The sequence below is a fragment of the Ranitomeya variabilis genome, chromosome 3, assembly GCF_051348905.1.
Source record: "Ranitomeya variabilis isolate aRanVar5 chromosome 3, aRanVar5.hap1, whole genome shotgun sequence".
Classification (NCBI taxonomy): Eukaryota; Metazoa; Chordata; class Amphibia; order Anura; family Dendrobatidae; genus Ranitomeya; species Ranitomeya variabilis.
The window spans coordinates 705222615-705246077 of NC_135234.1; the positions used below are offsets into that span (position 1 = coordinate 705222615).

A 23463-nucleotide genomic window follows, 5' to 3' on the forward strand; every position below is an offset into this window, starting at 1 on the left:
TAAACTGTAGTAAATCACTTGGGGGTTCAAAGTTCTCACAACATATCTAGATAAGTTCCTTGAGGGTCTAGTTTCCAATATGGGGTCACCTGTGGGGGGTTGCTACTTTTTAGGTACATCAGGGGCTCCGCAAATGCAACGTGATGCCTGCAGACCAATCTATCTAAGTCTGCATTCCAAACGGCGCTCCTTCCCTTCCGAGCTCTACTATGCACCCAAACGGTGGTATCCCCCACATATGGGGTATCAGCGTACTCAGGACAAATTGGACAACTACTATTGGGGTCCAATTTCTCCTATTACCCTTGGAAAAATACAAAACTGGGGGCTAAAAAATAATTTTTGTAGAAAAAAAAGTTTTTATTTTGACGGCTCTGCGTTATAAACTGTAGTGAAACACTTGGGGGTTCAAAGTTCTCACACCACATCTAGGTAAGTTCCTTAGGGGGTCTACTTTCCAAAATGGTGTCACATGTGGGGGATTTCAATCTTTAGGCACATCAGGGGCTCTCCAAACACGACATGGCGTCCTATCTCAATTCCAGTCAATTTTGCATTGAAAAGTCAAACGGCGCTCCTTCCCTTCCGAGCTTTGCCATGCGCCCAAACAGTGGTTTACCCCCACATATGGGGTGTCAGCGTACTCAGGACAAATTGTACAACAACAACAACAACTTTTGGGGTCCAATTTCTCCTGTTACCCTTGGTAAAATAAAACAAATTGGAGCTGAAGTAAATTTTTTGTGAAAAAAAGTTAAATGTTCATTTTTTTTTTAAACATTCTAAAAATTCCTGTGAAACACCTGAAGGGTTAATAAACTTCTTGAATGTGGTTTTGATTACCTTGAGGGGTGCAGTTTTTAGAATGGTGTCACAATTGGGTAATTTCTATCATATAGACCCCTCAAAGTGACTTCAAATGTGATGTGGTCCCTAAAAAAAATGGTGTTGTAAAAATGACAAATTGCTGGTCAACTTTTAACCCTTATAACTCCCTAACAAAAAAAAAAATTGGTTCCAAAATTGTGCTGTTGTAAAGTAGACATGTGGGAAATGTTACTTATTAAGTATTTTGTGTGACATATCTCTGTGATTTAAGGGCATAAAAATTCAAAGTTGGAAAATTGCGAAATTTTCAAAATTTTCGCCAAATTTCCGTTTTATTTTCACAAATAAACGCAGGTAATATCAAAGAAATGTTACCACTATCATGAAGTACAATATGTCACGAGAAAACAATGTCATCAGGATCCATTGAAGTGTTCCAGAGTTATAACCTCATAAAGGGACAGTGGTCAGAATTGTAAAAATTGACCCGATCATGAACATGCAAACCACCCTTGGGGGTTAAGGGGTTAAAACCCATCCTGCGTGATAGTATATGTGAATCTAATGAAAATGTAGAGTCCCTGTGGGTGGAGATAAGGGGAGGGGAAAAATAATAAATTACTGATAGGGATTTGTTATAAGTCCCCAAAAATAATGGAAGCAACGGGGAATATCCTAGTAAAGCAAGTAGATGAAGCTGCGACTCAAGGAGAAGTCATTATTATGGGGGACTTCAACTACCCTGAAATACATTGGGGAACAGAAACCTGCAGTTCCAGCAAAGGTAATCAGTTTTTGACAACTATGAGAGACAATTACCTTTCACAACTGGTTCAGGACCCAACAAGGAGGGGGGCACTGCTAGACCTAATATTAACCAACAGGCCAGACCGCATATCAAATATAAGGGTTGGGGGTCACCTGGGGAATAGTGATCACAAAATAAGTTTTCATGTAACCTTTAATAAGATGTGAAGTAGAGGGGTTACAAGGACACTAAACTCCAGGAAGGCAAATTTCCAACGGATGAGAGAGGATCTTGGTGCATTTAACTGGGACGATTTCCTGAGACATAAAAATACACAAAGAAAATGGGAGACGTTTATTAGCATCCTGGATAGGACCTGTGCACAGTATATACCGTATGGGAATAAACATACTAGAAATAGGAGGAAACCAATATGGCTAAATAGAGCTGTTAGGGGCGCAATAAGGGACAAAAAGAAAGCATTTAGAGAATTAAAGGAAGTAGGTAGTGATGAGGCATTAAATAAATATAAATTAATAAAATAAATTCTGTAAAAAGCAAATCAAGGCAGCAAAGATTGAGACAGAGACTCATTGCCAGAGAGAGTAAAAATAATCCCAAAATATTCTTTAACTACATAAATAGTAAGAAACTAAAAAATGATAGTGTTGGCCCCCTTAAAAATAGTCTGGGTGAAATGGTGGATGAGGAAAAAGCCAATATGCTAAAATAACTTTTTTCATCAGTAGTTACACAAGAAAATCCCATGGCAGACAATATGATCAGTGATAACAAAAATTCCCCATTAAATGTCACCTGCTTAACCAGCAGGAAGAACGGCGGCGTCTAAAAATCACTAAAATTGACAAATCTCCGGGCCCGGATGGGATACACCCCCGAGTACTGCAGGAACTAAGTACAGTCATTGAGAGACCATTATTTTTAATTTTTAAAGAGTCCATAATAACAGGGTCTGTACCACAGGACTGGCGTATAGCAAATGTGGTGCCAATATTCAAAAAGGGGACAAAAACTGAACTCGGAAATTATAGGCCAGTAAGCTTAACCTCTACTGTGGGTAAAATCCTGGAGGGCATTCTAAGGGATACTGTACTGGAGTATCTGAAGAGGAATAACCTCATGACCCAGTATCAGCACGGGTTTACTAGGGACGGTTCCTGTCAGACTAATCTGGTTAGTTTCTATGAAGAGGTAAGTTCCGGACTGGACCAAGGGAACCCAGTGGACGTAGTGTATATGGACTTTTCAAAAGCTTTTGATACGGTGCCACACAAAAGGTTGATACAGTAAAATGAGAACAATGGGGGAAAATATGTGTAAGTGGGTTAAGAGCTGGCTCAGGGACAGGAAACAAAGGGTGGTAATTAATGGAGCACACTCGGACTGGGTCACAGTTAGCAGTGGGATACCACAGGGGTTAGTACTGGGCCCTCTTCTTTTTAACATATTTATTAATGACCTTGTTGAGGGAAAAACAGAGTAGAATTTCAATATTTGCAGAGGACACTAAACTCTGCAGGGAAATCAATACACAGGAGGACAATTTTATATTACAGGAGGATTTATGTAAACTAGATGCTTGAGCTGATAAATGGCAAATGAGCTTTAATGGGGATAAATGTAAGGTCATGCACTTGGGTAGAGCAAATAAGATGTATAACTATGTGTTAATTGTAAAACACTGGGCAAAACCATCAATGAAAAAGACCTGGGTGTATGGGTGGATGACAAACTCACATTTAGTGGTCAGTGTCAGGCAGCTGCTACAAAGGCAAATAAAATAATGGGATGCATTAAAAGAGGCATAGATGCTCATGAAGAGAACATAATTTTACCTCTATACAAGTCACTAGTTCGACCACACTTAGAATACTGTGCACAGTTCTGGTCTCCGAAAGACATAGCTGAACTGGAGCGGGTGCAGAGAAGAGCGACCAAGGTTATTAGAGGACTGGGGGGTCTGCAATACCAAGATAGGTTATTACACTTGGGATTATTTAGTTTGGAAAAACGAAGGTTAAGGGGTGATCTTATTACAATGTATAAATATAAGAGGGGACAGTACAAAGACCTTTCTGATGATCTTTTTAATCATAGACCTGAGACAGAGACAAGGTGGCATCCTCTACGTCTGGAGGAAAGAAGGTTTAAGCATAATAACAGACGCGGATTCTTTACTGTAAGAGCAGTGAGACTATGGAACTCTCTGCCGTATGATGTTGTAATGAGTGATTCATTGCTAAAATTTAAGAGGGGACTGGATGCCTTTCTTGAAAAGTATAATGTTACAGGTTATATATACTAGATTCCTTGATAGGGCGTTGATCCAGGGAACTAGTCTGATTGCCGTATGTGGAGTCGGGAAGGAATTTTTTTCCCCAATGTGGAGCTTACTGTTTGCCACATGGTTTTTTTTTGCCTTCCTCTGGATCAACATGTTAGGGCATGTTAGGTTAGGCTATGGGTTGAACTAGATGGACTTAAATCTTTCTTCAACCTTAATAACTATGTAATACTATGTAATATTTAATATACAGTGGCCACTACGACTTATACTAGAAACACACTTCCTGCTCCAAATCAGAAGGCTTTTCAGGAGTATTTCTCAGACAGGATTATAATAAAATGGTAACACCATTATATACAGTAAATATCACAGAATCCGCCCTTCACAATATGTGATGTCACAGTTGACCTCCTCGCTTTACTTTCACAATGACATTTGCCCTTATGGCAATAAACTTATTAAATGCGTCAATACAACTTAAGATGTGAGTAATTCTATATCTATTACTGTTCATGTTTCCAACAGGAAGTAGTAGTCTATTATTAGGCCTAGTGGCCAAAGTGAAAAGAACAAGATTTTTTAAATTTTTTTATATAGATAGATAGGTTTATGAAAAATAAAATATTATAATAATTTAAACAATATGTAATTTTCTGATTACATATTACTTTTATAGGGTTATTTGGAAATACATTTTAATGACCTATCCATGACTTTACCATAAAAGATGTATGGACCGGTACAAATATGTTTTGTCATAAAGTATACATTTCATTGTGTGTAACATTATATATTCTTGTAGGCCAACACCCACAAACCCTTCTGCAATTTGATATTCTGTCTTTCTTCTTTATTACAGAAGAGTAGATGGGATGTTAAGACTCTCCTTGTACAACAAGGTCTTCAATTCAAGAGCATAATAATAGGAACAATATGATAAAGGTGTGACTAATCTTATTAAAGCATGGAAACAATCTTGGATCTTGACGGTACGTCAATGCTTTCTTCTGCTTGTAAGTTTTCTTTAACATCAATAAATGTGAGAACAGACTACTTCCCATCTGGAAGAAATACAAACAAAACACATATAGAAGACTTCGACACTTTATTAGGGTCGGAACCTGATGTCACCAGTCACTTACATACAAGAGAAAGTAACACAAGAATCCATGAGAATAGCAGGTGGTCAATAGGAGACATTAGTCCAACAACACTGGGGCTTGGCAACTGGGCAACAATTGAAGCCAACCCTACAGCCAAGTTTGTCGATTGGTCACCATCATCCACTGAGAATGACCTTTTCCCAAACAATGTGTCTGTCAATGAAAATGCTGGCATCGAAGACGGATACCAAGAAATTTCTGCAACATCATTACAACCGGAAACCTCTTACAGCAAGTCTCACAATGTGCGAGTAATCAAGCATAAGCCAAGTGCTATCACATTCACCGACTTACCCCTTGACATTATTTGCGATGGTGGTGGTTATGAGAATGAGACACGAGAGGATAAAGAAAGTGGTGATGACACCGAGGAAGATGATGAGAATGATGATGTTTTTACAGATTTGCCACGTTATAAATATACTTTCACTGGTATAAAAAGGAGGAGTTCCCACCCTAGAAGCCCAACTAAAATATCCGTTGACTCCAAGGATATTTTCCAAGTGTTCAATAAGAACAGTGTTCGGAACAATGGCACTGATTTGGACGAAGAAGAAAGAAAGTTATCCATGGTAAGAACTTTCACAACAAAATAAACTTACATCACTTTCCCTAAAAATGTATTATTGATTGCTTTTTAGTATGTCAAATATTAAATATGGATATTATAGCATGCAGCTCTGTATTAGACTTTTCAGTATATGATAGGTATACATTAAAGAGTAACTGTCATTTTAACTTTGTTTCATAACTTAATAGTACACATTAATTCCCAATTCACGGGTAAAATTTGTCTTCAGTGAATACAGACTTTCCCATTACACAGATAGATGACAGTTGGGGCTTACAATGTTCTGTGGAGAACTGTGACTGTTGTTTCAGGAGAACTTGCGGCAGAATATTTGTATGCAAAGAACGTTCTCCAGCCATATTCTAGATAAAATAGTGAGCTTCGTTACAACATGTTAAAAATACATCTTCAAGTATATCCAAATATATATTTTCCTATGCGTTTCAGACCATAACTCAGTCCTCATTTATGGATAAAAAGTCTATAAATCTACTTATCCATGAATAATGACTGAGTTACGGTCTGAAATTTACAGGAAACATATATTTGGATAGCCTTGAAGTTGCTTTTTAACATGTTGGAATAAAGCTTACTATTTTATTTGGAATACGGCTGGAGAACCTTCTTTGGATCCTTTTGTGCCATACATTGCAGGAATGACTTTCTCCATGCCAAGAATCTCACTGTAGCCTTCATAAGAGTGAGGTGTTTTTTCCTATATCATTGTGACAGAATGACTGAGTCTGCTCTAGTTCTTCCCCTTTCCATAGAATTGTAAAAGCACTAACTGTCATCTCTGATCTCAGTAATGGGAAAATCTGTCTTCATTGAACAAAGATTTTTAAGATTTTACCCATGCATTGAAAGTGAAAGATCAATCCAGAAAGGGGAAAGACGCAGGAGGGGAAAGTTACTTATTTTTATGTGTACTGCTGATCTATAAAATATAAATTATAACAACAGTTACTCTTTAAGTCAAGGTAATAGCGAAGATTTATAAGAGTTTCAACACATTTTAGATTCAGATGTGGCCCGAGTTTAGTAATTGTCTACGTGTTTGACTACTGGCATAGAACAATACAGAGAAGGAGTCTGCAGTATATCAGTGACTATAGGAGTTTAAAAAGAGAGAAATGTGGAACAAGGCTTTATCTAGAAAAACTACGTCTGCATATAACAGGTGACGCAGTTAAAGTTTCTATCTCCTTGCCCAATTCATATGCTTGGCTGCATGATATGGACTCAAGGTTCATGCTGCGAGAGTAAATGCTTTCACTGATGCACGCTATACAGGATATATGTCTGTGTGATGGAATATATCACTAATGCCATAGGGTTTATATCCTTTGAATAATGTAAGACAAATTACAAAATGACTTTAATCTCATTATAAAACATTAAAACGTGAAATATGCTTACTTGATGCTTACATCTTCACTCAAAAAAGAAGCTGCTATGTCTCACCATGTCTACATGTGGAAGAGCTGCTTTTAGGCAAAATGTGTACGGGAAGGGTTTTTTGTGAAGCGCTGGACTCCTTGAACTGCAACAGATTGAAAGTGAGGCAATCTAAACTACGGAGTGGAATTTAAAGTAAACGTGTCATCAGGATTTTGCTAAGTAAACTACAGGCATTGTCAGGTTGGCGCTGTTACACTGATTAAAACGATACCCGGGTTGAAGAAATCCGTCTTGTGGTTCTTGTTTAATCTGTGTTTGCAGTTTTGAGTTAATGAGATTCTTGTGCTCCGGGGAGGGTCTTTTTCTGATGCTCTGATCTCATCATCATAATTCTGGGCTTAAATAACAGGTCACTGAACCTTCAGTGTTCTGCCTTCTATTTTAAATACTGCGCCTGCTCATTCAATATTGTGATCTAAAAAAAAAAAAAATAGCTTCAACAAAATGGCACACAACACGCAACACCGGACATAGTGATAAAAATACAATACTTTTATCACACAAATAACAAATACATAAAACTCTCCAACAAACCCTTTGTTACCACAACGTTTTCTTCATCCCAGTCTCCCCCTACAGATACTGTACATTATAATTTTCTAGCATCGGAATCTTTTACAAGACTATTCAAAGATTAAGGGTTAGTTCACCCTGGGCGTTTTTGCTGCTTTTTTTTCTGCAGCAAAACCTGATTTCTCGGCAAGTGCTTCAAAGGTATCTCCCCTCCTTCTTGCTCAATCTCAGCCCATTGCTTCTTACCGGGGGGAAAATGGCAATCTATAAACTGAGCTATGGTAGGGGCTTGGAAGTATGTTTTAAAGTTAGAAAGCCCTGCACCTCCCAATGCTTTAGGGTGTGTTAAAGTTTGCATACTAATTCTAGGCCTAGATCTCCCCCACACAAATCTTATCATAGCAGAACGAAGCTTATCAAAAAACTACGGGGAGGGGATACATGTGTGGTCTGCTGAAAAATATAGAGAAATCGAGGTAGTATATCCATTTTAATTGCATTCATCCTTCCAAACCATGATAATTTCAGTTTGCTATATGATCCAAATGATTGGGCAGTACGGTGGCTCAGTGGGTTCAAATCCCACCAAAAACAACATCTTCAAGGAGTTTGTATGTTCTCCCCGTGTTTGCATGGGTTTCCTCCTACACTCCAATGACATACTGATAGGAAATTTAGATTATGAGCCCATTTGAGAACAGCAATGATAATGTGTGCAAACTGTAAAGCGCTACGGAATATGTTGGTGTTATATAAATAAAAGATTATTATAGATTATTATTATCCGAAGTCCTTAAGGGTTCCGTCTAAAAGTTTTTGATAGTTAAGAGAGAAAAGTTTGGATGGGTCAGAAGGAATGAAGACTCACAAATATTTTATGGCATTTGAAAGGAAAGTTTGATGTTGCTAAATAAACCTCCTGATTGGAAAGTGAGATATTCAACGCTTCTGACTTTGAATAATTCACTTTGAAGTTGTTCAGGAAACTAAATGATCAAACTCTTTCATTACAGAGGGTAAAGAGATTTGGGGCTGTGATACGTACAAAAGGAGATCACCAGCATATAATGCTGTTTTGTAATTTGCTGAGCCTATACTTATCCCATGTATGTTAGAATTGTTCCTAGTTACATTAGCAAGATGTTCCATCACTAATATATAGAGCAGAGGGGACAGGGGGCACCCTGTCTGGTTCCATTTGAATCGCGAAGGGAGAAGATAATGTTCCGTTTACGCTACTCATCCAGTAGGGCCTTTATATAAAGAAAGGATATTTTGCAGATAACAAGGACCAATACCCAACTGACACAGCACCTCTTTCATAAACCCCCAGTGGACGCTATCAAAGGCCTTTTCTGCATCGACTGATAAGAGACCTAGGGGTAAAGATTTAGATTTAACCTTAGAGATAATAAGCATCGTCTTAATAGTATTGTCCCTTGTCTCTCGGGCCTGCACAAATCCCACCTGGTCTGTGTTTACTATTGCTGGTAGTAAAGAGGCTAACCTATCTGCCAATATCTTCTATAGTATTTTATTTTCCACATTAATTAGAGATATAGGTCTGTAGTTGGCAGTAACTGTGGGATCTTTCCCTGGTTTGGGGATCACACTTACCGTATATACTCGAGTATAAGCCGAGATTTTCAGCCCATTTTTTTGGGCTGAAAGCCCCCCTCTCGGCTTATACTCGAGTCATACCCAGGGGTCGGCGGGGGAGCGGGGGCTGTTTAATTATACTCACCTGCTCCTGGCGTGGTCCCTGCACGTCCCTGGCTCCCCGCGCCGCAGCTTCTTCCTGTACTGAGCAGTCACATGGTACCGCTCATTACAGTAATGAATATGCAGCTCCACCCCCATAGGGGTGGAGCCGCATATTCATTACTGTAATGAGCGGTAAAGGTGACCACTCAGTACACGAACAAGCTGCGGCACAGGGAACCAGGGACTGCACAGCGCCAGGAGCAGGTGAGTATAACGGGGAGGGGAGCGCTGCGCGATATTCACTCACTCTGGCGCCGCTCCGTCTTCAGCGTCTTCTGCAGTGACGCTCAGGTCAGAGGGCGCGATGACATGGTTAGTGCGCGTCCTCTGCCTCAGTGCAGAAGATGCTGAAGATGAAGCGGTGCCGGAACTAAGTCAGGTGAATATTGAAAGTGCCGGGGGCCTGAGCGATGGAGAGGTGAGTATGTGATTTTTTTTTTAATCACAGCAACAGCAAATGGGGCAAGTGTCTGTATGGAGCATCCTATGGGGCCATAACATTTGTTCAGCACTATATGGGGCAAGTGTCTGTATGGGGCCATAATCAACGTTTGTGCACTATATGGGGCAAGTGTCTGTATGGGGCCATAATCAACGTTTGTGCAGCACTATATGGGGCAAGTGTCTGTATGGGGCCATAATCAACGTTTGTGCAGCACTATATGGGGCCATAATCAACGTTTGTGCAGTACTATATGGGGGCAAATATCTCTATGGAGCATCTTATGGGGCCATAACGTTTGTGCAGCATTATATGGGGCAAATATCTTTATGGAGCATCTTATGGGGCCATAATTAACGTTTGTGCAGCATTGTATTGGGCAAATGTCTGTATGGAGTATCTTATGAGGCCATAACGTTTGTACAGCACTATATGGGGCAAATATCTTTATGGAGCATCTTATGGGGCCATAATCAACATTTGTGCAGCATTATATTGGGCAAATGTGTCTATGGAGCATCTTATGGGGCCATTATTAACCTTTATGCAGGATTATATGGGGCATATTTTAATATGGAGCATCTTATGGGGCCATCATAAACTTTATGGAGCATTATATGGGGCTCCTGATTCAATATGGATATTCAAAAACACTTAACCTACTGATGTCTCAATTAATTTTACTTTTATTGTCATCTATTTTTATTTTTGACATTTACCGGTAGCTGCTGCATTTCCCACCCTAGGCTTATACTCGAGTCATTAAGTTTTTCCAGTTTTTTGTGGCAAAATTAGGGGGGTCGGCTTATACTCGGGTCGGCTTATACTTATATATATATATACGGTATATGTGCGACTATACTGTTTATAACCCCCTTCTGAGAGGAGAGGCAGACTTTCATTTTTACTCATTCGTTTTTTCCTCCCTGTCTCCTAAGAATCATAATTTTTAATTATTGCATCTACATAGACATTTGAGGGCTAGTTTGATGCAGGACGAGTCCCCTGGGGAGACCCGTGGGTTTTGAGCATGCAATAATTTGATCACTTTTATTATATACTGCAATACTATAATATATGAATGCACATACTTTTCCAAGAATTCATAGTTTATTACAGTGAAGGACTTAAAAAATAGCCCAAAGTCTCTGTCATGGCAATTACTGTATATTCATTCATTCCTAAGCTAAAATTGTCCCACAGGGAAAATGCTGCAGGTCAGATACTTACGGTAGTTCTTTACTAAAATAAAATGCACATTGTCAAAAAACATGAACGATATTAACTGGAACTGATAAAATATGAAAAACACTAGAGAACCGCAACTTCAGCAGATTCACCACTGGAATTCCTTTGGGGTAAAGAAGATGGAAACTGGATCAGAAGGGCCTGAATTCTAATTTGCCGCAGACTCACGAACACATCACAAATAATAATAATAACAGAATTATTACTGTCTTTATACTTAAGTAACGGTTCTTGTCGTCATATAGATTTTATAAGCCCCCATTAAATTTAGAGTAGGGTTCCAAGATTTGCTATCAATTTTTACTGGTAAAAAGGGAGTGTAGTTTGGCTTCAGATGGAGTGTGGCTTTATGTACCACTTAGAAATGTAAAATAGTCACTGTTTGTAAAGTGAATTTTACTTTTATTATTTTTTTTACTGAATGAAAAATGAAGGACATTTAACCCCTTTGCCCAGAAGCCTGTTTTCACCATCATGACCAGGCCAATTTTTACAATTCTGATCATTGTCACATTATGAGGTTATAACTCTTGAACGCTTCAATGGATCCCACTAATTCTGACACTGTTTTCTCGTGACATATTGAACTTTATGATAGTAGTAAAATGTATTTGATATTACTTGTGTTTATTTGTGAAAAAAATTGAAATTTGGCGAAAATCCCCTCAGCTTATCCCCCCTCTGCACAGCCCCTCATTTTATACCCCCTCTGCACAGTCCTCAGTTTATTCCCCCCACCTGCACAGTCCCTCGGCTTATTCCCCATCTGCACAGCCCCTCAGTTTATTCCCCCATCTACACAGCCCCTCAGTTTATTTTCCCCATCTGCACAGCCCCTCATTTTACCCCCTTCTACACAGCCCCTCAGCTTATCCCCCCATTTATTCCCCCCACAAGAACAGCCCTTCATTATATTCCCCTAGTGATCACAGCCCCTCACTTTATTCCCCCCTATGCATAGCCTCTCAAATTATTCCCCATCTGCTCAGCCTGTCAGTTTATTCCCCCATCTGCACAACCCCTCAAATTATTCCCCCATTTGCACATCCCCTCCTTTTACCCCCCATTCCCCATCAGCAAAGTCCCTCATTATATTCACCCCAGCCCCCTTGCACAGTGATATTAGAATAATAAAAAAAAAGCTCATACTCACATATTCCCTGCTCCTGTCCACCGTCTCCTCTTCTTTGAAGTTCAGCAGTGGACGCTGGACGGCGCAATGACGTCACTGCACTGCGCCATCCAACATCCTCTGCATGCGCCTTCTCCAGCAAGGCACAGCCCGGAAATGGCCTACGTCTTACTGGAGATCCCAGCAGAGCAGGGGAGATGTCAGCTACTCTGCTTCTGTCCTGGCTGGCGCACACAGAAATTGCATTTTCTTCAGAAAGCAGAGTGGGAGCGACGGCTTGGTCTCAGGAGAGTGGTGAGCAGTGTCAGTGACTGACATCGCTCACCTCCGAGCCTTCACTGTGCTGAATGTCTGCAGCTGCAAGAAGATATTGAGCAACCACAGACATTCAGCTATTTTTTTTTCAAATTGCACCCCTCGGTTAGGCAGGAGGTGGCGCACTGGGTAGATGCCTACCCTGCCTACCCCTCATCCCAGCCCTGGGCCCACAGCTCCCCTACACACAGTATGGTGGGTCCACAGCTCCCCTATGTACAGTTTGATGCCTCCACAGCTTCTCTATACAAAGACTGATGCTCCCAGCTGCATGATTGTGCTTTGTGAAGCATAAATCACCTGAAAGCTTCCCTTTACTATCTTGTACATGCACTATTTATCCTATGTAACCCTTTGGTGGTTTCTTTTGCATAATTCTTGAAATTGTATGTTTTTTTCTTTTATTATTCATGAGTAAAGATCAGATTAATTTGTATATACTTTTATTGCCCAGGTTGTTTTTTAGTTTAGTATAATAATCCTGATTTAGACACTGGCTATATCTATCTCTAAGGGTATGTGCCCACAATCAGTAATTGGCAGCGCTTTGGACGCAGCGCATGTTTTCACTGAATCGTGCAGATTCACTGTGTCCAATGCATTGTATAGGTGAAGTTTCTCCTGTGGAGACTCATGTCTCCGCAAGATACATAGACATGCTGCAGTCTGGAGAGACGTGCCGCATGTCCATCTCAGCGGGTGAGCCGCAGGCGTCTCTAGACGCTTAGTGGTCATGGGATTTCTTGAAATCCCCTCGACTATGCTGTAACATCTGGACGCTGTGGGTTGGACGCTGCAGAAGTACGCATCGTCCAACCGCTGCGTTTACTGATCGTCTGCACATATCCTTATACAGCTCTGGCTAAAATTAAGAGACCACAGCAAAATTTTCAGTTTGTCTGATTTTTCTGTTTATAGGTATATTTTTGAGTAAAATGTAAATTGTTCATTTATTCTATAAACTACTGACAACATGTCTTCGCAATTCCAAGCAATAAATTTTGTATTTATTTTCTGAAAATGAGAAATGGTCAACATAACAAAAAAATGCATTGCTTTCAGACCTCAAATAATGCAACGAAAACAAGTTCATAATCATTTAGAAACAACAATACTAATGCTTTAAGCTTTCATGCGTCTTGGCATGCTTTCCACCAGTCTTTCACATTGCTTTTGGCGCAAAAATGTAATCAGTTCTTCTTTGTTTGATGGCTTGTGACTATCCATCATCCTCTTGATTACATTCCAGAGGTTTTCAATAGGGTTCAGGTCTGGAGATTGGGCTGTCCATGACAGGGTTTTGATGTGGTGGTCTCTTAATTCTTGCCCGAGCTGTATATGCTTTTACAGTTATAGGTTGTCTTGTCCTGAATAAGGTTAAATTGCCCAGACTTGAACTCGTTATATTTATCTAAAATGATTTGCGATGAAATATTGGCACATCAAACATCGTAATTCTGTCCCAAAATGAATAGTAAATCTGACTCATTTTTTTAAACAGTGGATTCATGGACTATGCATAGTGTTTCAGTACATACTATTTTGTTAAGATCTTCCTTTCTTCCTCACTTATTCAGTATGCACATTTATAAAACATGTTTTCATCAAAGTGGGATGTAAACATGTTTGTACATTATGAAGCTTTTGTTTTGTAACTAGCAGAGCACAATGACCTGGAACACATGATCTAAGAACACATCTTGTGCACTAGTAATGGATATTAAAGGAGTATTTTCAAGTTGTCTCTCGAGCAGCTCACAGCTCTGCTTGCTTCCTGGTTTCTAGCGGGGGGGCTGTAAAAAGCGCAGTGGAATGAAAGCCCCCCATGACTGTGTTGCCAAGGGGAGTGGGAATATTTGAAAGATAGCAAGGGGGAGCAGTGGGATTGGCTCAAGGGGAGAAAAGAGGGCGTGCGCTCAGGTCGCGTTGGGGGGGCGGGCTTTTGTGGGCATAAAGTGCGGGTAGGGACATTAGTCGTTACAGCAGCGGTGAGAGAAAGAGGCACTTACCATGGCCACAGCGGACTCCAAGATAGCTGAACTGCAGGAGATGGCGTGGTCCAGACGGGGCGGCTGGCTGGAGGATCAGCTGGCGACGCTGCTCGGTGGTCAAGGCAGCCAGGGCACCAGAACTAGGAGGACCCATCCCCCAGAGCGGTTATCCCCTGAGGCAGGTACGCGCGGCAGGCGTCGGCTACGGAGCCCCTCCGGGGACCCTGCGGAGAGTGCAGGCCGCGGTGCGGCAACCCAGCCCGGTCCGCCCTCCAGCAAGAATCCACCGGCCAGAGCTGCGGGCGTGGGGCGGCGGACTAGGGCGGCGGCGGTGCAGACCGGATCAGCAGTGAGGGCTGCAATGGGAGTGGCCAGGGACCCTGGGCCTGATGGCTCCACGGCGGCGGTGAGGAGCGGCAGCACTCGGCGGGAGCGGCATGGCCAGTGGCTACTGCGACGGCGAGGAGGCGGAGCCTGGATGTGACAGACGCAGAGCAGAGGCATGAGGATCCCGGCATGGTGGTGGGTACCCCTGGACTGGACACCCCGCGGGTACCTGGCAGGTCTGGCATGGTTACTAGGAGGTCAGTGCGCAGGCTGATTTCTGGCCTTCAGCCTGGCCCTGTGCGGGGGGTCGCACAACAACGGCAGCGGGGGCTCGCAGCAGGGCCCAGCACATGGACAGACACGATGACAGACTGGCAGCCGCCAGGTCGAGGTCAGCGAGGAGATCTAGGGAGGTCTGCTTCTTCTGCTTCGGTCCCCCCTGGTGATGAGGAGGCCAGGGGCGTGGGCCAGGAGCAACACAGCGGTGAGGAGGACTCAGGATCCGGGAGTGACCCACGCGATTACGGTGAACTGCATGACTCTGGAAGCACGACTGGCGGGGACACAGCACCTGCGCAGCCTCGTGAGTGTGAGTCTAATCTTTTTGCAGCAATGAGTAGTGGAGTTCGGTCTGGGGATTTGGGGGATAACTTGAGTGGGGGGGGTAGATTCGGCAGGGAGAGGAGGGGCTGGCAATCTTGGTGTTCCTGGTGTGAGGGAGCTTTTGTTGGGAATGTCACAGATTTTGAGGAGACTGGATGGGGGAGGCGCCGATAGTTTACGGGCATCCCCTGTGGGAGCATGGTTGCCTGCGTCGGGTCAGGGCGCAGGAGGGTTTTTTGGGTTAGACAGATTGAGTGGCGTGGAGCAGGCGTCGACGGCTCGGGTATCTGTGTCGGTTCAAGCTGAGAAGGAAAAGGGTGACACTGTTAAATTGGACGATAGGGCGAGAGGGGAGGTTTACGTGTGTTTTGAAGGGCCTTTAGGGGCTCATTTGAAAAAAGACATAAAAGAAAAAATTTGGAAGGATGAATATGTGGAGATTTTCTCCCTCCTTTCTTTGGAGAAATTTAATCTAGACAAGGGAAAAAAGGACGATAGTAAGAAGGAGGAGGAGGAAAAGAGACGTTGGCGACTAATACCGCAGACATTCGTGAATTGGCAGCAGGCGTTTGCTATTTTGGCGAGTGTTATTGGGGAAAAGTTTCCGGAAAATTGTTCGGGCCTTTTTTGTTATTTCGATGCTATTGGGGAAGCACATAGGGCGTATGGTGGCCAGGCGTGGCTGCGGTACGACGAACAATTTAGGCAAAGGAAGGCGGTTAGGCCTGAGATAAAATGGGATCAGAAAGACATAGGGTTGTGGTTGAAAGTGATGGCTCCAACGCGGTTTGGGCAGTCCTTTCAGCGGTCAGCAGTCGGGACAGGGAGGTAGTGGTCAAGGGACACATGGAACAAAGGATAAAACAGGGACGTGTTGGCAGTTTAATGACGGCCAATGCAAGTACGGCAACACATGCAAGTTCAAGCATGTCTGTTCTCACTGCAACGGGGCCTCACATGGAGCGGCCAAATGTTTTAAAAAGGCAAGGGGTAAACCAGCAGTGGGCGGCGGTCAAGGGGGTGACACCAGTGAAGGTTCAAAAGATGGCCCCTTATCTAAGTAGGTACCCAGATCGGGAAAAAGCGAGGTTACTTTGGGAAGGCTTTTCCGAGGGTTTTCGGATTCCTCATCCTACTCATGCCGTCCCTTTTTCAAAAAAGAACTTGAGGTTGGCCAATTTACAGGCAGAGGTAGTTACGGCTAAATTGATGAAAGAGGTGGAGTTAGGGAGAATGTCGGGGCCGTTTAGTTGTTTACCGGGGGAGGGAGTGATTGTTTCGCCTTTGGGGGTTGTTCCTAAGAAGGAGCCTAATAAGTTTCGCTTAATTCAACATTTGTCATACCCAAAAGGGCAGTAAGTTAACGATGGCATTGCGGAGGAATTATCCTCCGTAGTATATACCTCTTTTGATGCTGCTGTGCAATGGGTGCGTAAGTATGGAGCAGGTGCATTAATGGCTAAGACTGATGTTGAATCGGCTTTCCGATTGCTTCCGGTTCACCCCGACAGCATTCCTCTATTGGGTTGTTTTTGGAACGGGGGGTTTTATTTGGATAGGTGTTTGCCTGTGGGTTGTTTAATTTCTTGCTCACTGTTTGAGTCCTTTAGCACGTTTCTTGAGTGGGTTGTTCGAGACGTTTTGCAGGTTCCTTCAGTCATCCACTATTTGGATGATTTTTTGTTTGTCGGCCCGCCGGATTCTCTTTTGTGCGGGAATTTGTTGGCTACCATGGAATGGGTGGCGGGATGTTTTGGCGGGACATTGGCGCGGGAAAAGACGGAGGGCCCACGCACGGTGTTGAGCTTTCTTGGAATTCTTATCGATTCAGAGAAGATGGAGTGCAGGTTGCCTGAGGATAAGTTGGTGTCTTTCCGGCTTGAGGTGTTGAGATTCGGAAAATTGCTCAAGGTTACTTTAAAGGAGTTACAGTCGCTGTTAGGGCGTTTGAATTTTGCATGCCGTATTATGCCTATGGGTAGGATTTTTTGCTGGAGATTATCCAGAGCGACCGCTGGAGTGCGGTCGGTGCATCATTTTATTCGTTTGAATAAGGAACACAAGGAAGATTTAGTTGTGTGGCGCCGTTTTTTGGAAAATTATAACGGGAGGTCTTTGATTCAACAGGAGGAATTGAATGATTTTGACTGCGAGATTTTTACGGACGCGACGGGTAGTGTTGGTTACGGTGCTTATTGTGGAGGAAAATGGAGTGTTGGCGTGTGGCCTGAGTGGTGGTGCACAAATGGTTTTACAAAAAATTTGGCCTTGCTTGAACTGTTTCCAATTGTGGTCTCTGTGTTTATCTGGGGCAGCATGTTCAAAGATAGGCGGGTACGTTTCCATTGTGATAACTCGAGTGTGATGGCTGTGATTAATAGCCTTTCTTCTTCCTCTCCACCGGTGATTAGATTGGTGCAGGAATTGGTGTTGCGGTGCCTAGAGTTGAATGCATGGATTTCAGCTGTACATGTACCCGGCGTTCAAAACTCTATAGCGGATGCTTTATCTCGTTTGCAGTGGGAGCGTTTCCGGGAGTTGGCACCAGACGCGGAAGATGCAGGAACAGGATGCCCTTCAGATTTGTGGCTGATTGTTGCGGACGAGGTGGTCGGTTGATACAGGCATCGGTGTCGGGACAGACGTGGTCAGGTTATGAATCATCGTGGCATATGTGGGAGCGGTGGTTAGAGCAATTGGGTTCGGTGGAATCTGACAGTGATAAGACAATGGCAGTTTTGTTATTGATAGGGTCGGCGGAGGATTGGGGTTGGTCGGTGTCGAAGTTAAACAAATTTATAGCTGGTTTGGCTTTTGGTTTCAAGCTTCAGGGTTCTATTGATGTTACTTAGGATTTCTTGATACGGCAGGCATTAAGAGGTTTTCGTAAAGGCTTCTCGACTTGCGATAAGCGCAGGCCCATATCTTTTGGGACGTTGGAACGTTTGGGGGGGGGGGCGTTGGGGGAGATTTGTAGTTCTCTCTTTGAGACCGTCCTATTTCGGTTGGCTTTTTCTTTGGCCTTTTTTGGGGCATTGAGACTTGGAGAGCTGGTGTCCCCTAGCAAGGACAAGGCCGGGGTTTGTTAGCGGAGGATGTGGATTTTTGGGCTGGAGGTATCGCCTTTTGGATTAGGCGTTCGAAGACTGATCAGTTGGGCAAAGGTAAACGGGTCGTGTTAGGGAAGGTTGTCGGTGGTTTAATGTGCCCGCATCAGTGTTTGGAAGATTATTGGGGTTTGTGGTCCGGTAGGTCCGGCCCATTGTTACGGCACAGACAAGGTGAGTTCTTGTCACGGTTTCAGTTTACGGCAGCGTTGAAAAAGAGTTTAGTTTTGTTAGGCCTTGACCCGATTTCCTTTGGGTCACATTCATTTAGAATTGGGGCAGTGTCGGAAGCTGATGGTTTGGGCTTAGGGGCGGATGTGATAAGGCGTATAGGCAGATGGACGTCTAATCGATATTTGTCTTACGTTCGACATTGAGGGGAGTGCCATGACGTGAGGGTGGGGGCCTCTGTTTGGTTGGTATTAATTGTTGTTATATCTTGCAGGTTGGACCCCCCTGTTGGCTTGGATATTTGGACACTCCTTCGTTCATTGGGGTGCAATTCGGGCCGATGCTAGACAAGATGGTAGGCAACTGGGTTTTAGGAGAGATATAGTGGTTGTTCATTGGCTGGGATTCTGGGGTATGTTGTGGTGCCGGTTAATGTCTGAATTTGCTCGCGTGGCTCGGTTGGATCAGTCCCCTGACATTGTTGTGGTGCATTTGGGTGGGAATGACTTGGGGTCCAAGCCGGTGAGGGAGTTGATTTGCGATATCAGTTTTGATTTTTTGAGACTGTGGGTATCCTTTCTAGGAATGGTGACAGTGTGGTCTGACATTGTGCCTAGGCAGACGTGGAGGGCTGTACGTTCTCTTAGGGGTATTAATAGGGCCCGGGTGAAGTTGAACAGAGCCGTGGCAAGTTTTGTCTCCCGGAACGGGGGCGTGGCGGTTCAGCATTTTGAATTGGAGGCTGGCGTGGGAAATTTTTGGAGGGACGACGGTGTCCATTTAAATGATATAGGTTTGGATTTGTGGGCGCTAGCCATACAGGAAGGAGTTGAGAGAGCAGTGGCGGTGGTGGGGCACTCGTGAGCCTGAAGAGGTCAGCGCTGCTCGTGGTTGGCAGGGGGTGGGGTTCTTGGAGTTGATGTTTTATGGGGTTGATCTGGCTTTGGTTTACGGGCTCTGGACGGGGAGTTTACCTCGGGAGCTTTGGGGTTTCTTTGCCCGAAAACGGGTTACATGGTGCCCTCGAGCTGGTGGCTACGGCTGAGGGTAAAGAAGGTTTTCGTTAAAAGTTTGTGTTTTTTTTTTTCCCCTTTGTGGGCCAGATTTTTTAGCTCCAAGAACCCTCCCCTCAAGTTTTTTACACAATTGTATAATTGGTGTTATTTATGTTTGTTTTGTTAATAAAATGGCCTCTGTGGCCAATTTATCCAAAGAAATAATGGTCTTTTCTTAATTCGATGGGTATTAAGCTTATTTTATGGGAGAATTGGTAGCGGGTAGGTGTATTATGTCACTAAAGAAGGACCAATCTTGGTGATACGTAGTCAAGCGGGGGGGCTGTAAAAAGCGCAGTGGAATGAAAGCCCCCCATGACTGTGTTGCCAAGGGGAGTGGGAATATTTGAAAGATAGCAAGGGGAGCAGTGGGATTGGCTCAAGGGGAGAAAAGAGGGCGTGCGCTCAGGTCGTGGGGGGGACGGGCTTTTGTGGGCATAAAGTGCGGGAAGGGACATTAGTCGTTACAGCAGCGGTGAGAGAAACCCACCCACCCTCCATTGTTTTGGATTTGGGCTTGGGTGCTTGGTTTGTGATCGGGGAATTGGGGGTTTTAGTTGGTAATTTTTTCCTTTTGAGTTCGTGTTTGTATTATCGTCACAGTGGCTCGTTTAGCGGGGGGTGGGGTTCTTGGAGTTGATGTTTTATGGGGTTGATCTGGCTTTGGTTTATGGGCTCTGGACGGGGAGTTTACCTCGGGAGCTTTCTTTGCCCGAAAACGGGTTACATGGTGCCCTCGAGCTGGTGGTTACAGCTGAGGGTAAAGAAGGTTTTCGTTAAAAGTTTGTGGGGGGGTTTTCCCCTTTGTGGGCCAGATTTTTTAACTCCAAGAACCCTCCCCTCAAGTTTTTTACACAATTGTATAATTGGTGTTATTTATGTTTGTTTTGTTAATAAAATGGCCGCTGTGGCCAATTTATCCAAAGAAATAATGGTCTTGTCTTAATTCGATGGGTATTAAGCTTATTTTATGGGAGAATTGGTAGTGGGTAGGTGTATTATGTCACTAAAGAAGGACCAATCTTGGCGATACGCAGTCAAGCAGGGGGGCACTGCTCTTTGAGTGACAGTTCTATTGAGAGCAAAGCTGTAGTTTCACTAAAACATGTAAAAAGAAAAACACAGTTGCTTTTTAAGTGCAGAATCTAAGCAATTTTGTATTACAAAGAAACATTGAAACACTGCTCTGCTTAAACTCTATACCACAAACACATCAAGTAAGTGGGAAAATGCCTAAAAAAATGCAACAAAGTACAATAATCATAGAAGATTTTTATTGAGTAGTTTGGTGCAGACACCCCCAGAACACATGCAGAATATAAGCAGCAGAAAAATTGCAGCATGCCAAAAAGCAAAAGTCACATAAAGTGCAGAAAAATACAAAAGAGCTAAATACAATATCCATACTCCTCCAATCCTGCTGGGATAGTGCCAAACTTGATATGCTTTTTTGGTGGGAGAGGGGACATTCATCTAAGCTACCCCCTACCAAAAATCTTAGTACAGAAAGCAGAACTCCCTATAAACTGCTGATCTACCCTCAGCCCCTACTGTTGGGCACCACCAGAGCTGTAGTAACCTGGAGAGGCATACCTTTCATAATTTAAAAATGAGAAAGAGATTTAAGTCACCCCAAAATCCCTTTCTCCTGTCCTCTGGTGAAAGGACGGTGAAACCAATGCCTCCACTTCAGATGTACTGAAGAGCCAGGGAAAGCTGACTGCAACTAGTAATATGTGAGTGCTTGCCTAGACTCATCAGTTCATAAAGCTTTATGGGTAAAAATAATTTCAAGGGATTTTTAACAAGCTTTAGACGTATCACCTAGCACCCGACCATCTCAAGCAGTCCCACAGACAATGAATTGAGAAAGTGAGCATGCTAGACTACCACTATATCCAGACCAGACTCTACAGTCCTGTTTTAAGGATCAATGGGGATGCAAGTGGTCAGGCTGCCATCAATCAGCATGTTGTCTTCTATCCTTAGTGTGCAAAACCACACCCCACTCACCAGATGTGACTAATATGTCGTGGGTCACGCAGTATGTCCTCCTCACTTTCACCATCCGGACATTGTGCACTCACTGGGGGATATGTAAGGTCAGCTTGGCACAGTTTTACACAGACACCCCCTATCGACACAGGGAGGCAAACGGGAGTGAGAGCGGGTGGCCCACGCGACTGCCGTCATGACACAACACTTGCTCAGAACACTGACAGGTTGAGAGACCCCTTTCACTAGTCACAGACATGTCAGCCCTGTAGGACTGCCACCAGTTCTTTGTTAGATATAATAATTTCCATATGTACAAAAAGGTTCAATAGTTGTTAGATACTTCAAACAGAATACATCAAAATGGTCTATTGTGGTGTGTTACCACTAGATAAGAAGCTATTCCAACTCAGGAATATAAGATTAAAAGTAAATTTTTTATTGCTAAAGAAATAAAACAGTAATAAATAATGCTAAAAAGACAGGGCTAAAAAACCTCCAAAAAGGAGGGAAAACACAGTGTTATAGCATTAATCAATATGCCGGGACCATCAGTATATACAGTATATCAGCTGCAGGACAACCACTATAAAAAAAATAATATTTCTTCTGATAAAATTATATAGGATGCCAATTATTGGTGTGAATTAATAATAATAAATGAATATGAACAGTAGAAAATTATAAATGAGTGGTAGGTGGTGTAAACGCAGGAATACTAGATATAAATAGCTTTACCAGATACAGGGGCTTAGGATATGCAAGTGCATTGTATTCTAGGCCTGTGTTATCATATTAACCCCACAGGGTGGCAAACATTACTTGACTAAAAGGTCCCATATTAAACCAAACCCTTGCTGCAGTATACCAGTTCATATAGCTAATATGCTCATGCACATGGTGTAGTGAGCCGTACAGCTGGCTGTGCTGGGCAAGGGATGTTACTGGAGTCAGTGTGGCAGGGCTGTGTTTCCCACACATCCAATAGGCACCGTTTCGCTTCTCGCTTCTTCTGGGGGCATGTGTGATTGTTAGATATAAGTGCGGTCCTTTAACTGATTTGTATCAGGCCAGAAACCAGTGGTTTCCTGTTTCTTCCAACACAATACACAGCCTCGCACGAGCAAGTAACCCCTTGGTCAGTCACTCCCTTTCCCTACCCAGGATGATCCTAGTTTCCATACCCTCGGGTCTGGTAGCTGAAACTCCAAAACCTATGATGGATCATAACTTCTCAATGGAATGTCATAGAGAGGCAGTTTTGGCACTATTGGATCTGGTCAGGCCCCGTTATGCTTGGAGACTAAATACAGCTTTGCTATCTGGCTTCTGCTAGTTGTTCTACGTATTTCCCCACCCTGAGATGCTAGAATGGGTCGAGACCCCAACGGGCGTTCGGCCAGTTTCCGAGATCTCAAAAAAATTTAACCAGTATGCTGCTAGAACGTATGATAACTCCATAAATCCTTATGAAATAACGGCCTCTTTATGTCTGAGGGGGTCATTGAAGCAGGTGTTCTTTCTGCCAAAAAGGCCTTGGTACCAGCTAGGCTGCTGGGGGTGTGAGCTTATCCACTTGAAGCTGGACTACACTTGAAGGAGGTCTATAATCTTGGACAGGACATGATACAGTCGATTTACATGAAACAATATCCCCCATATTCATCACACTTAGGATAGAAAATAAACTTCATGCAAAACCTTAAAGTGGTACCCATATG

The 23463-nt window shown here is 43.1% G+C and overlaps 1 protein-coding gene across 1 annotated transcript in view; it reads left to right on the forward strand.

Moving 5' to 3' along the window:
- STARD13 (StAR related lipid transfer domain containing 13) overlaps nucleotides 1–23463 on the forward strand; it is a 530489-nt gene that overhangs the window by 33353 nt on the left and 473673 nt on the right. Inside the window, exon 2 of the mRNA XM_077298231.1 lies at nucleotides 4744–5619. Within this exon, the coding sequence (XP_077154346.1) occupies nucleotides 4849–5619 (771 nt within the window). The 5' untranslated portion in view covers nucleotides 4744–4848. The remainder of the gene's footprint in view (nucleotides 1–4743; nucleotides 5620–23463) is intronic.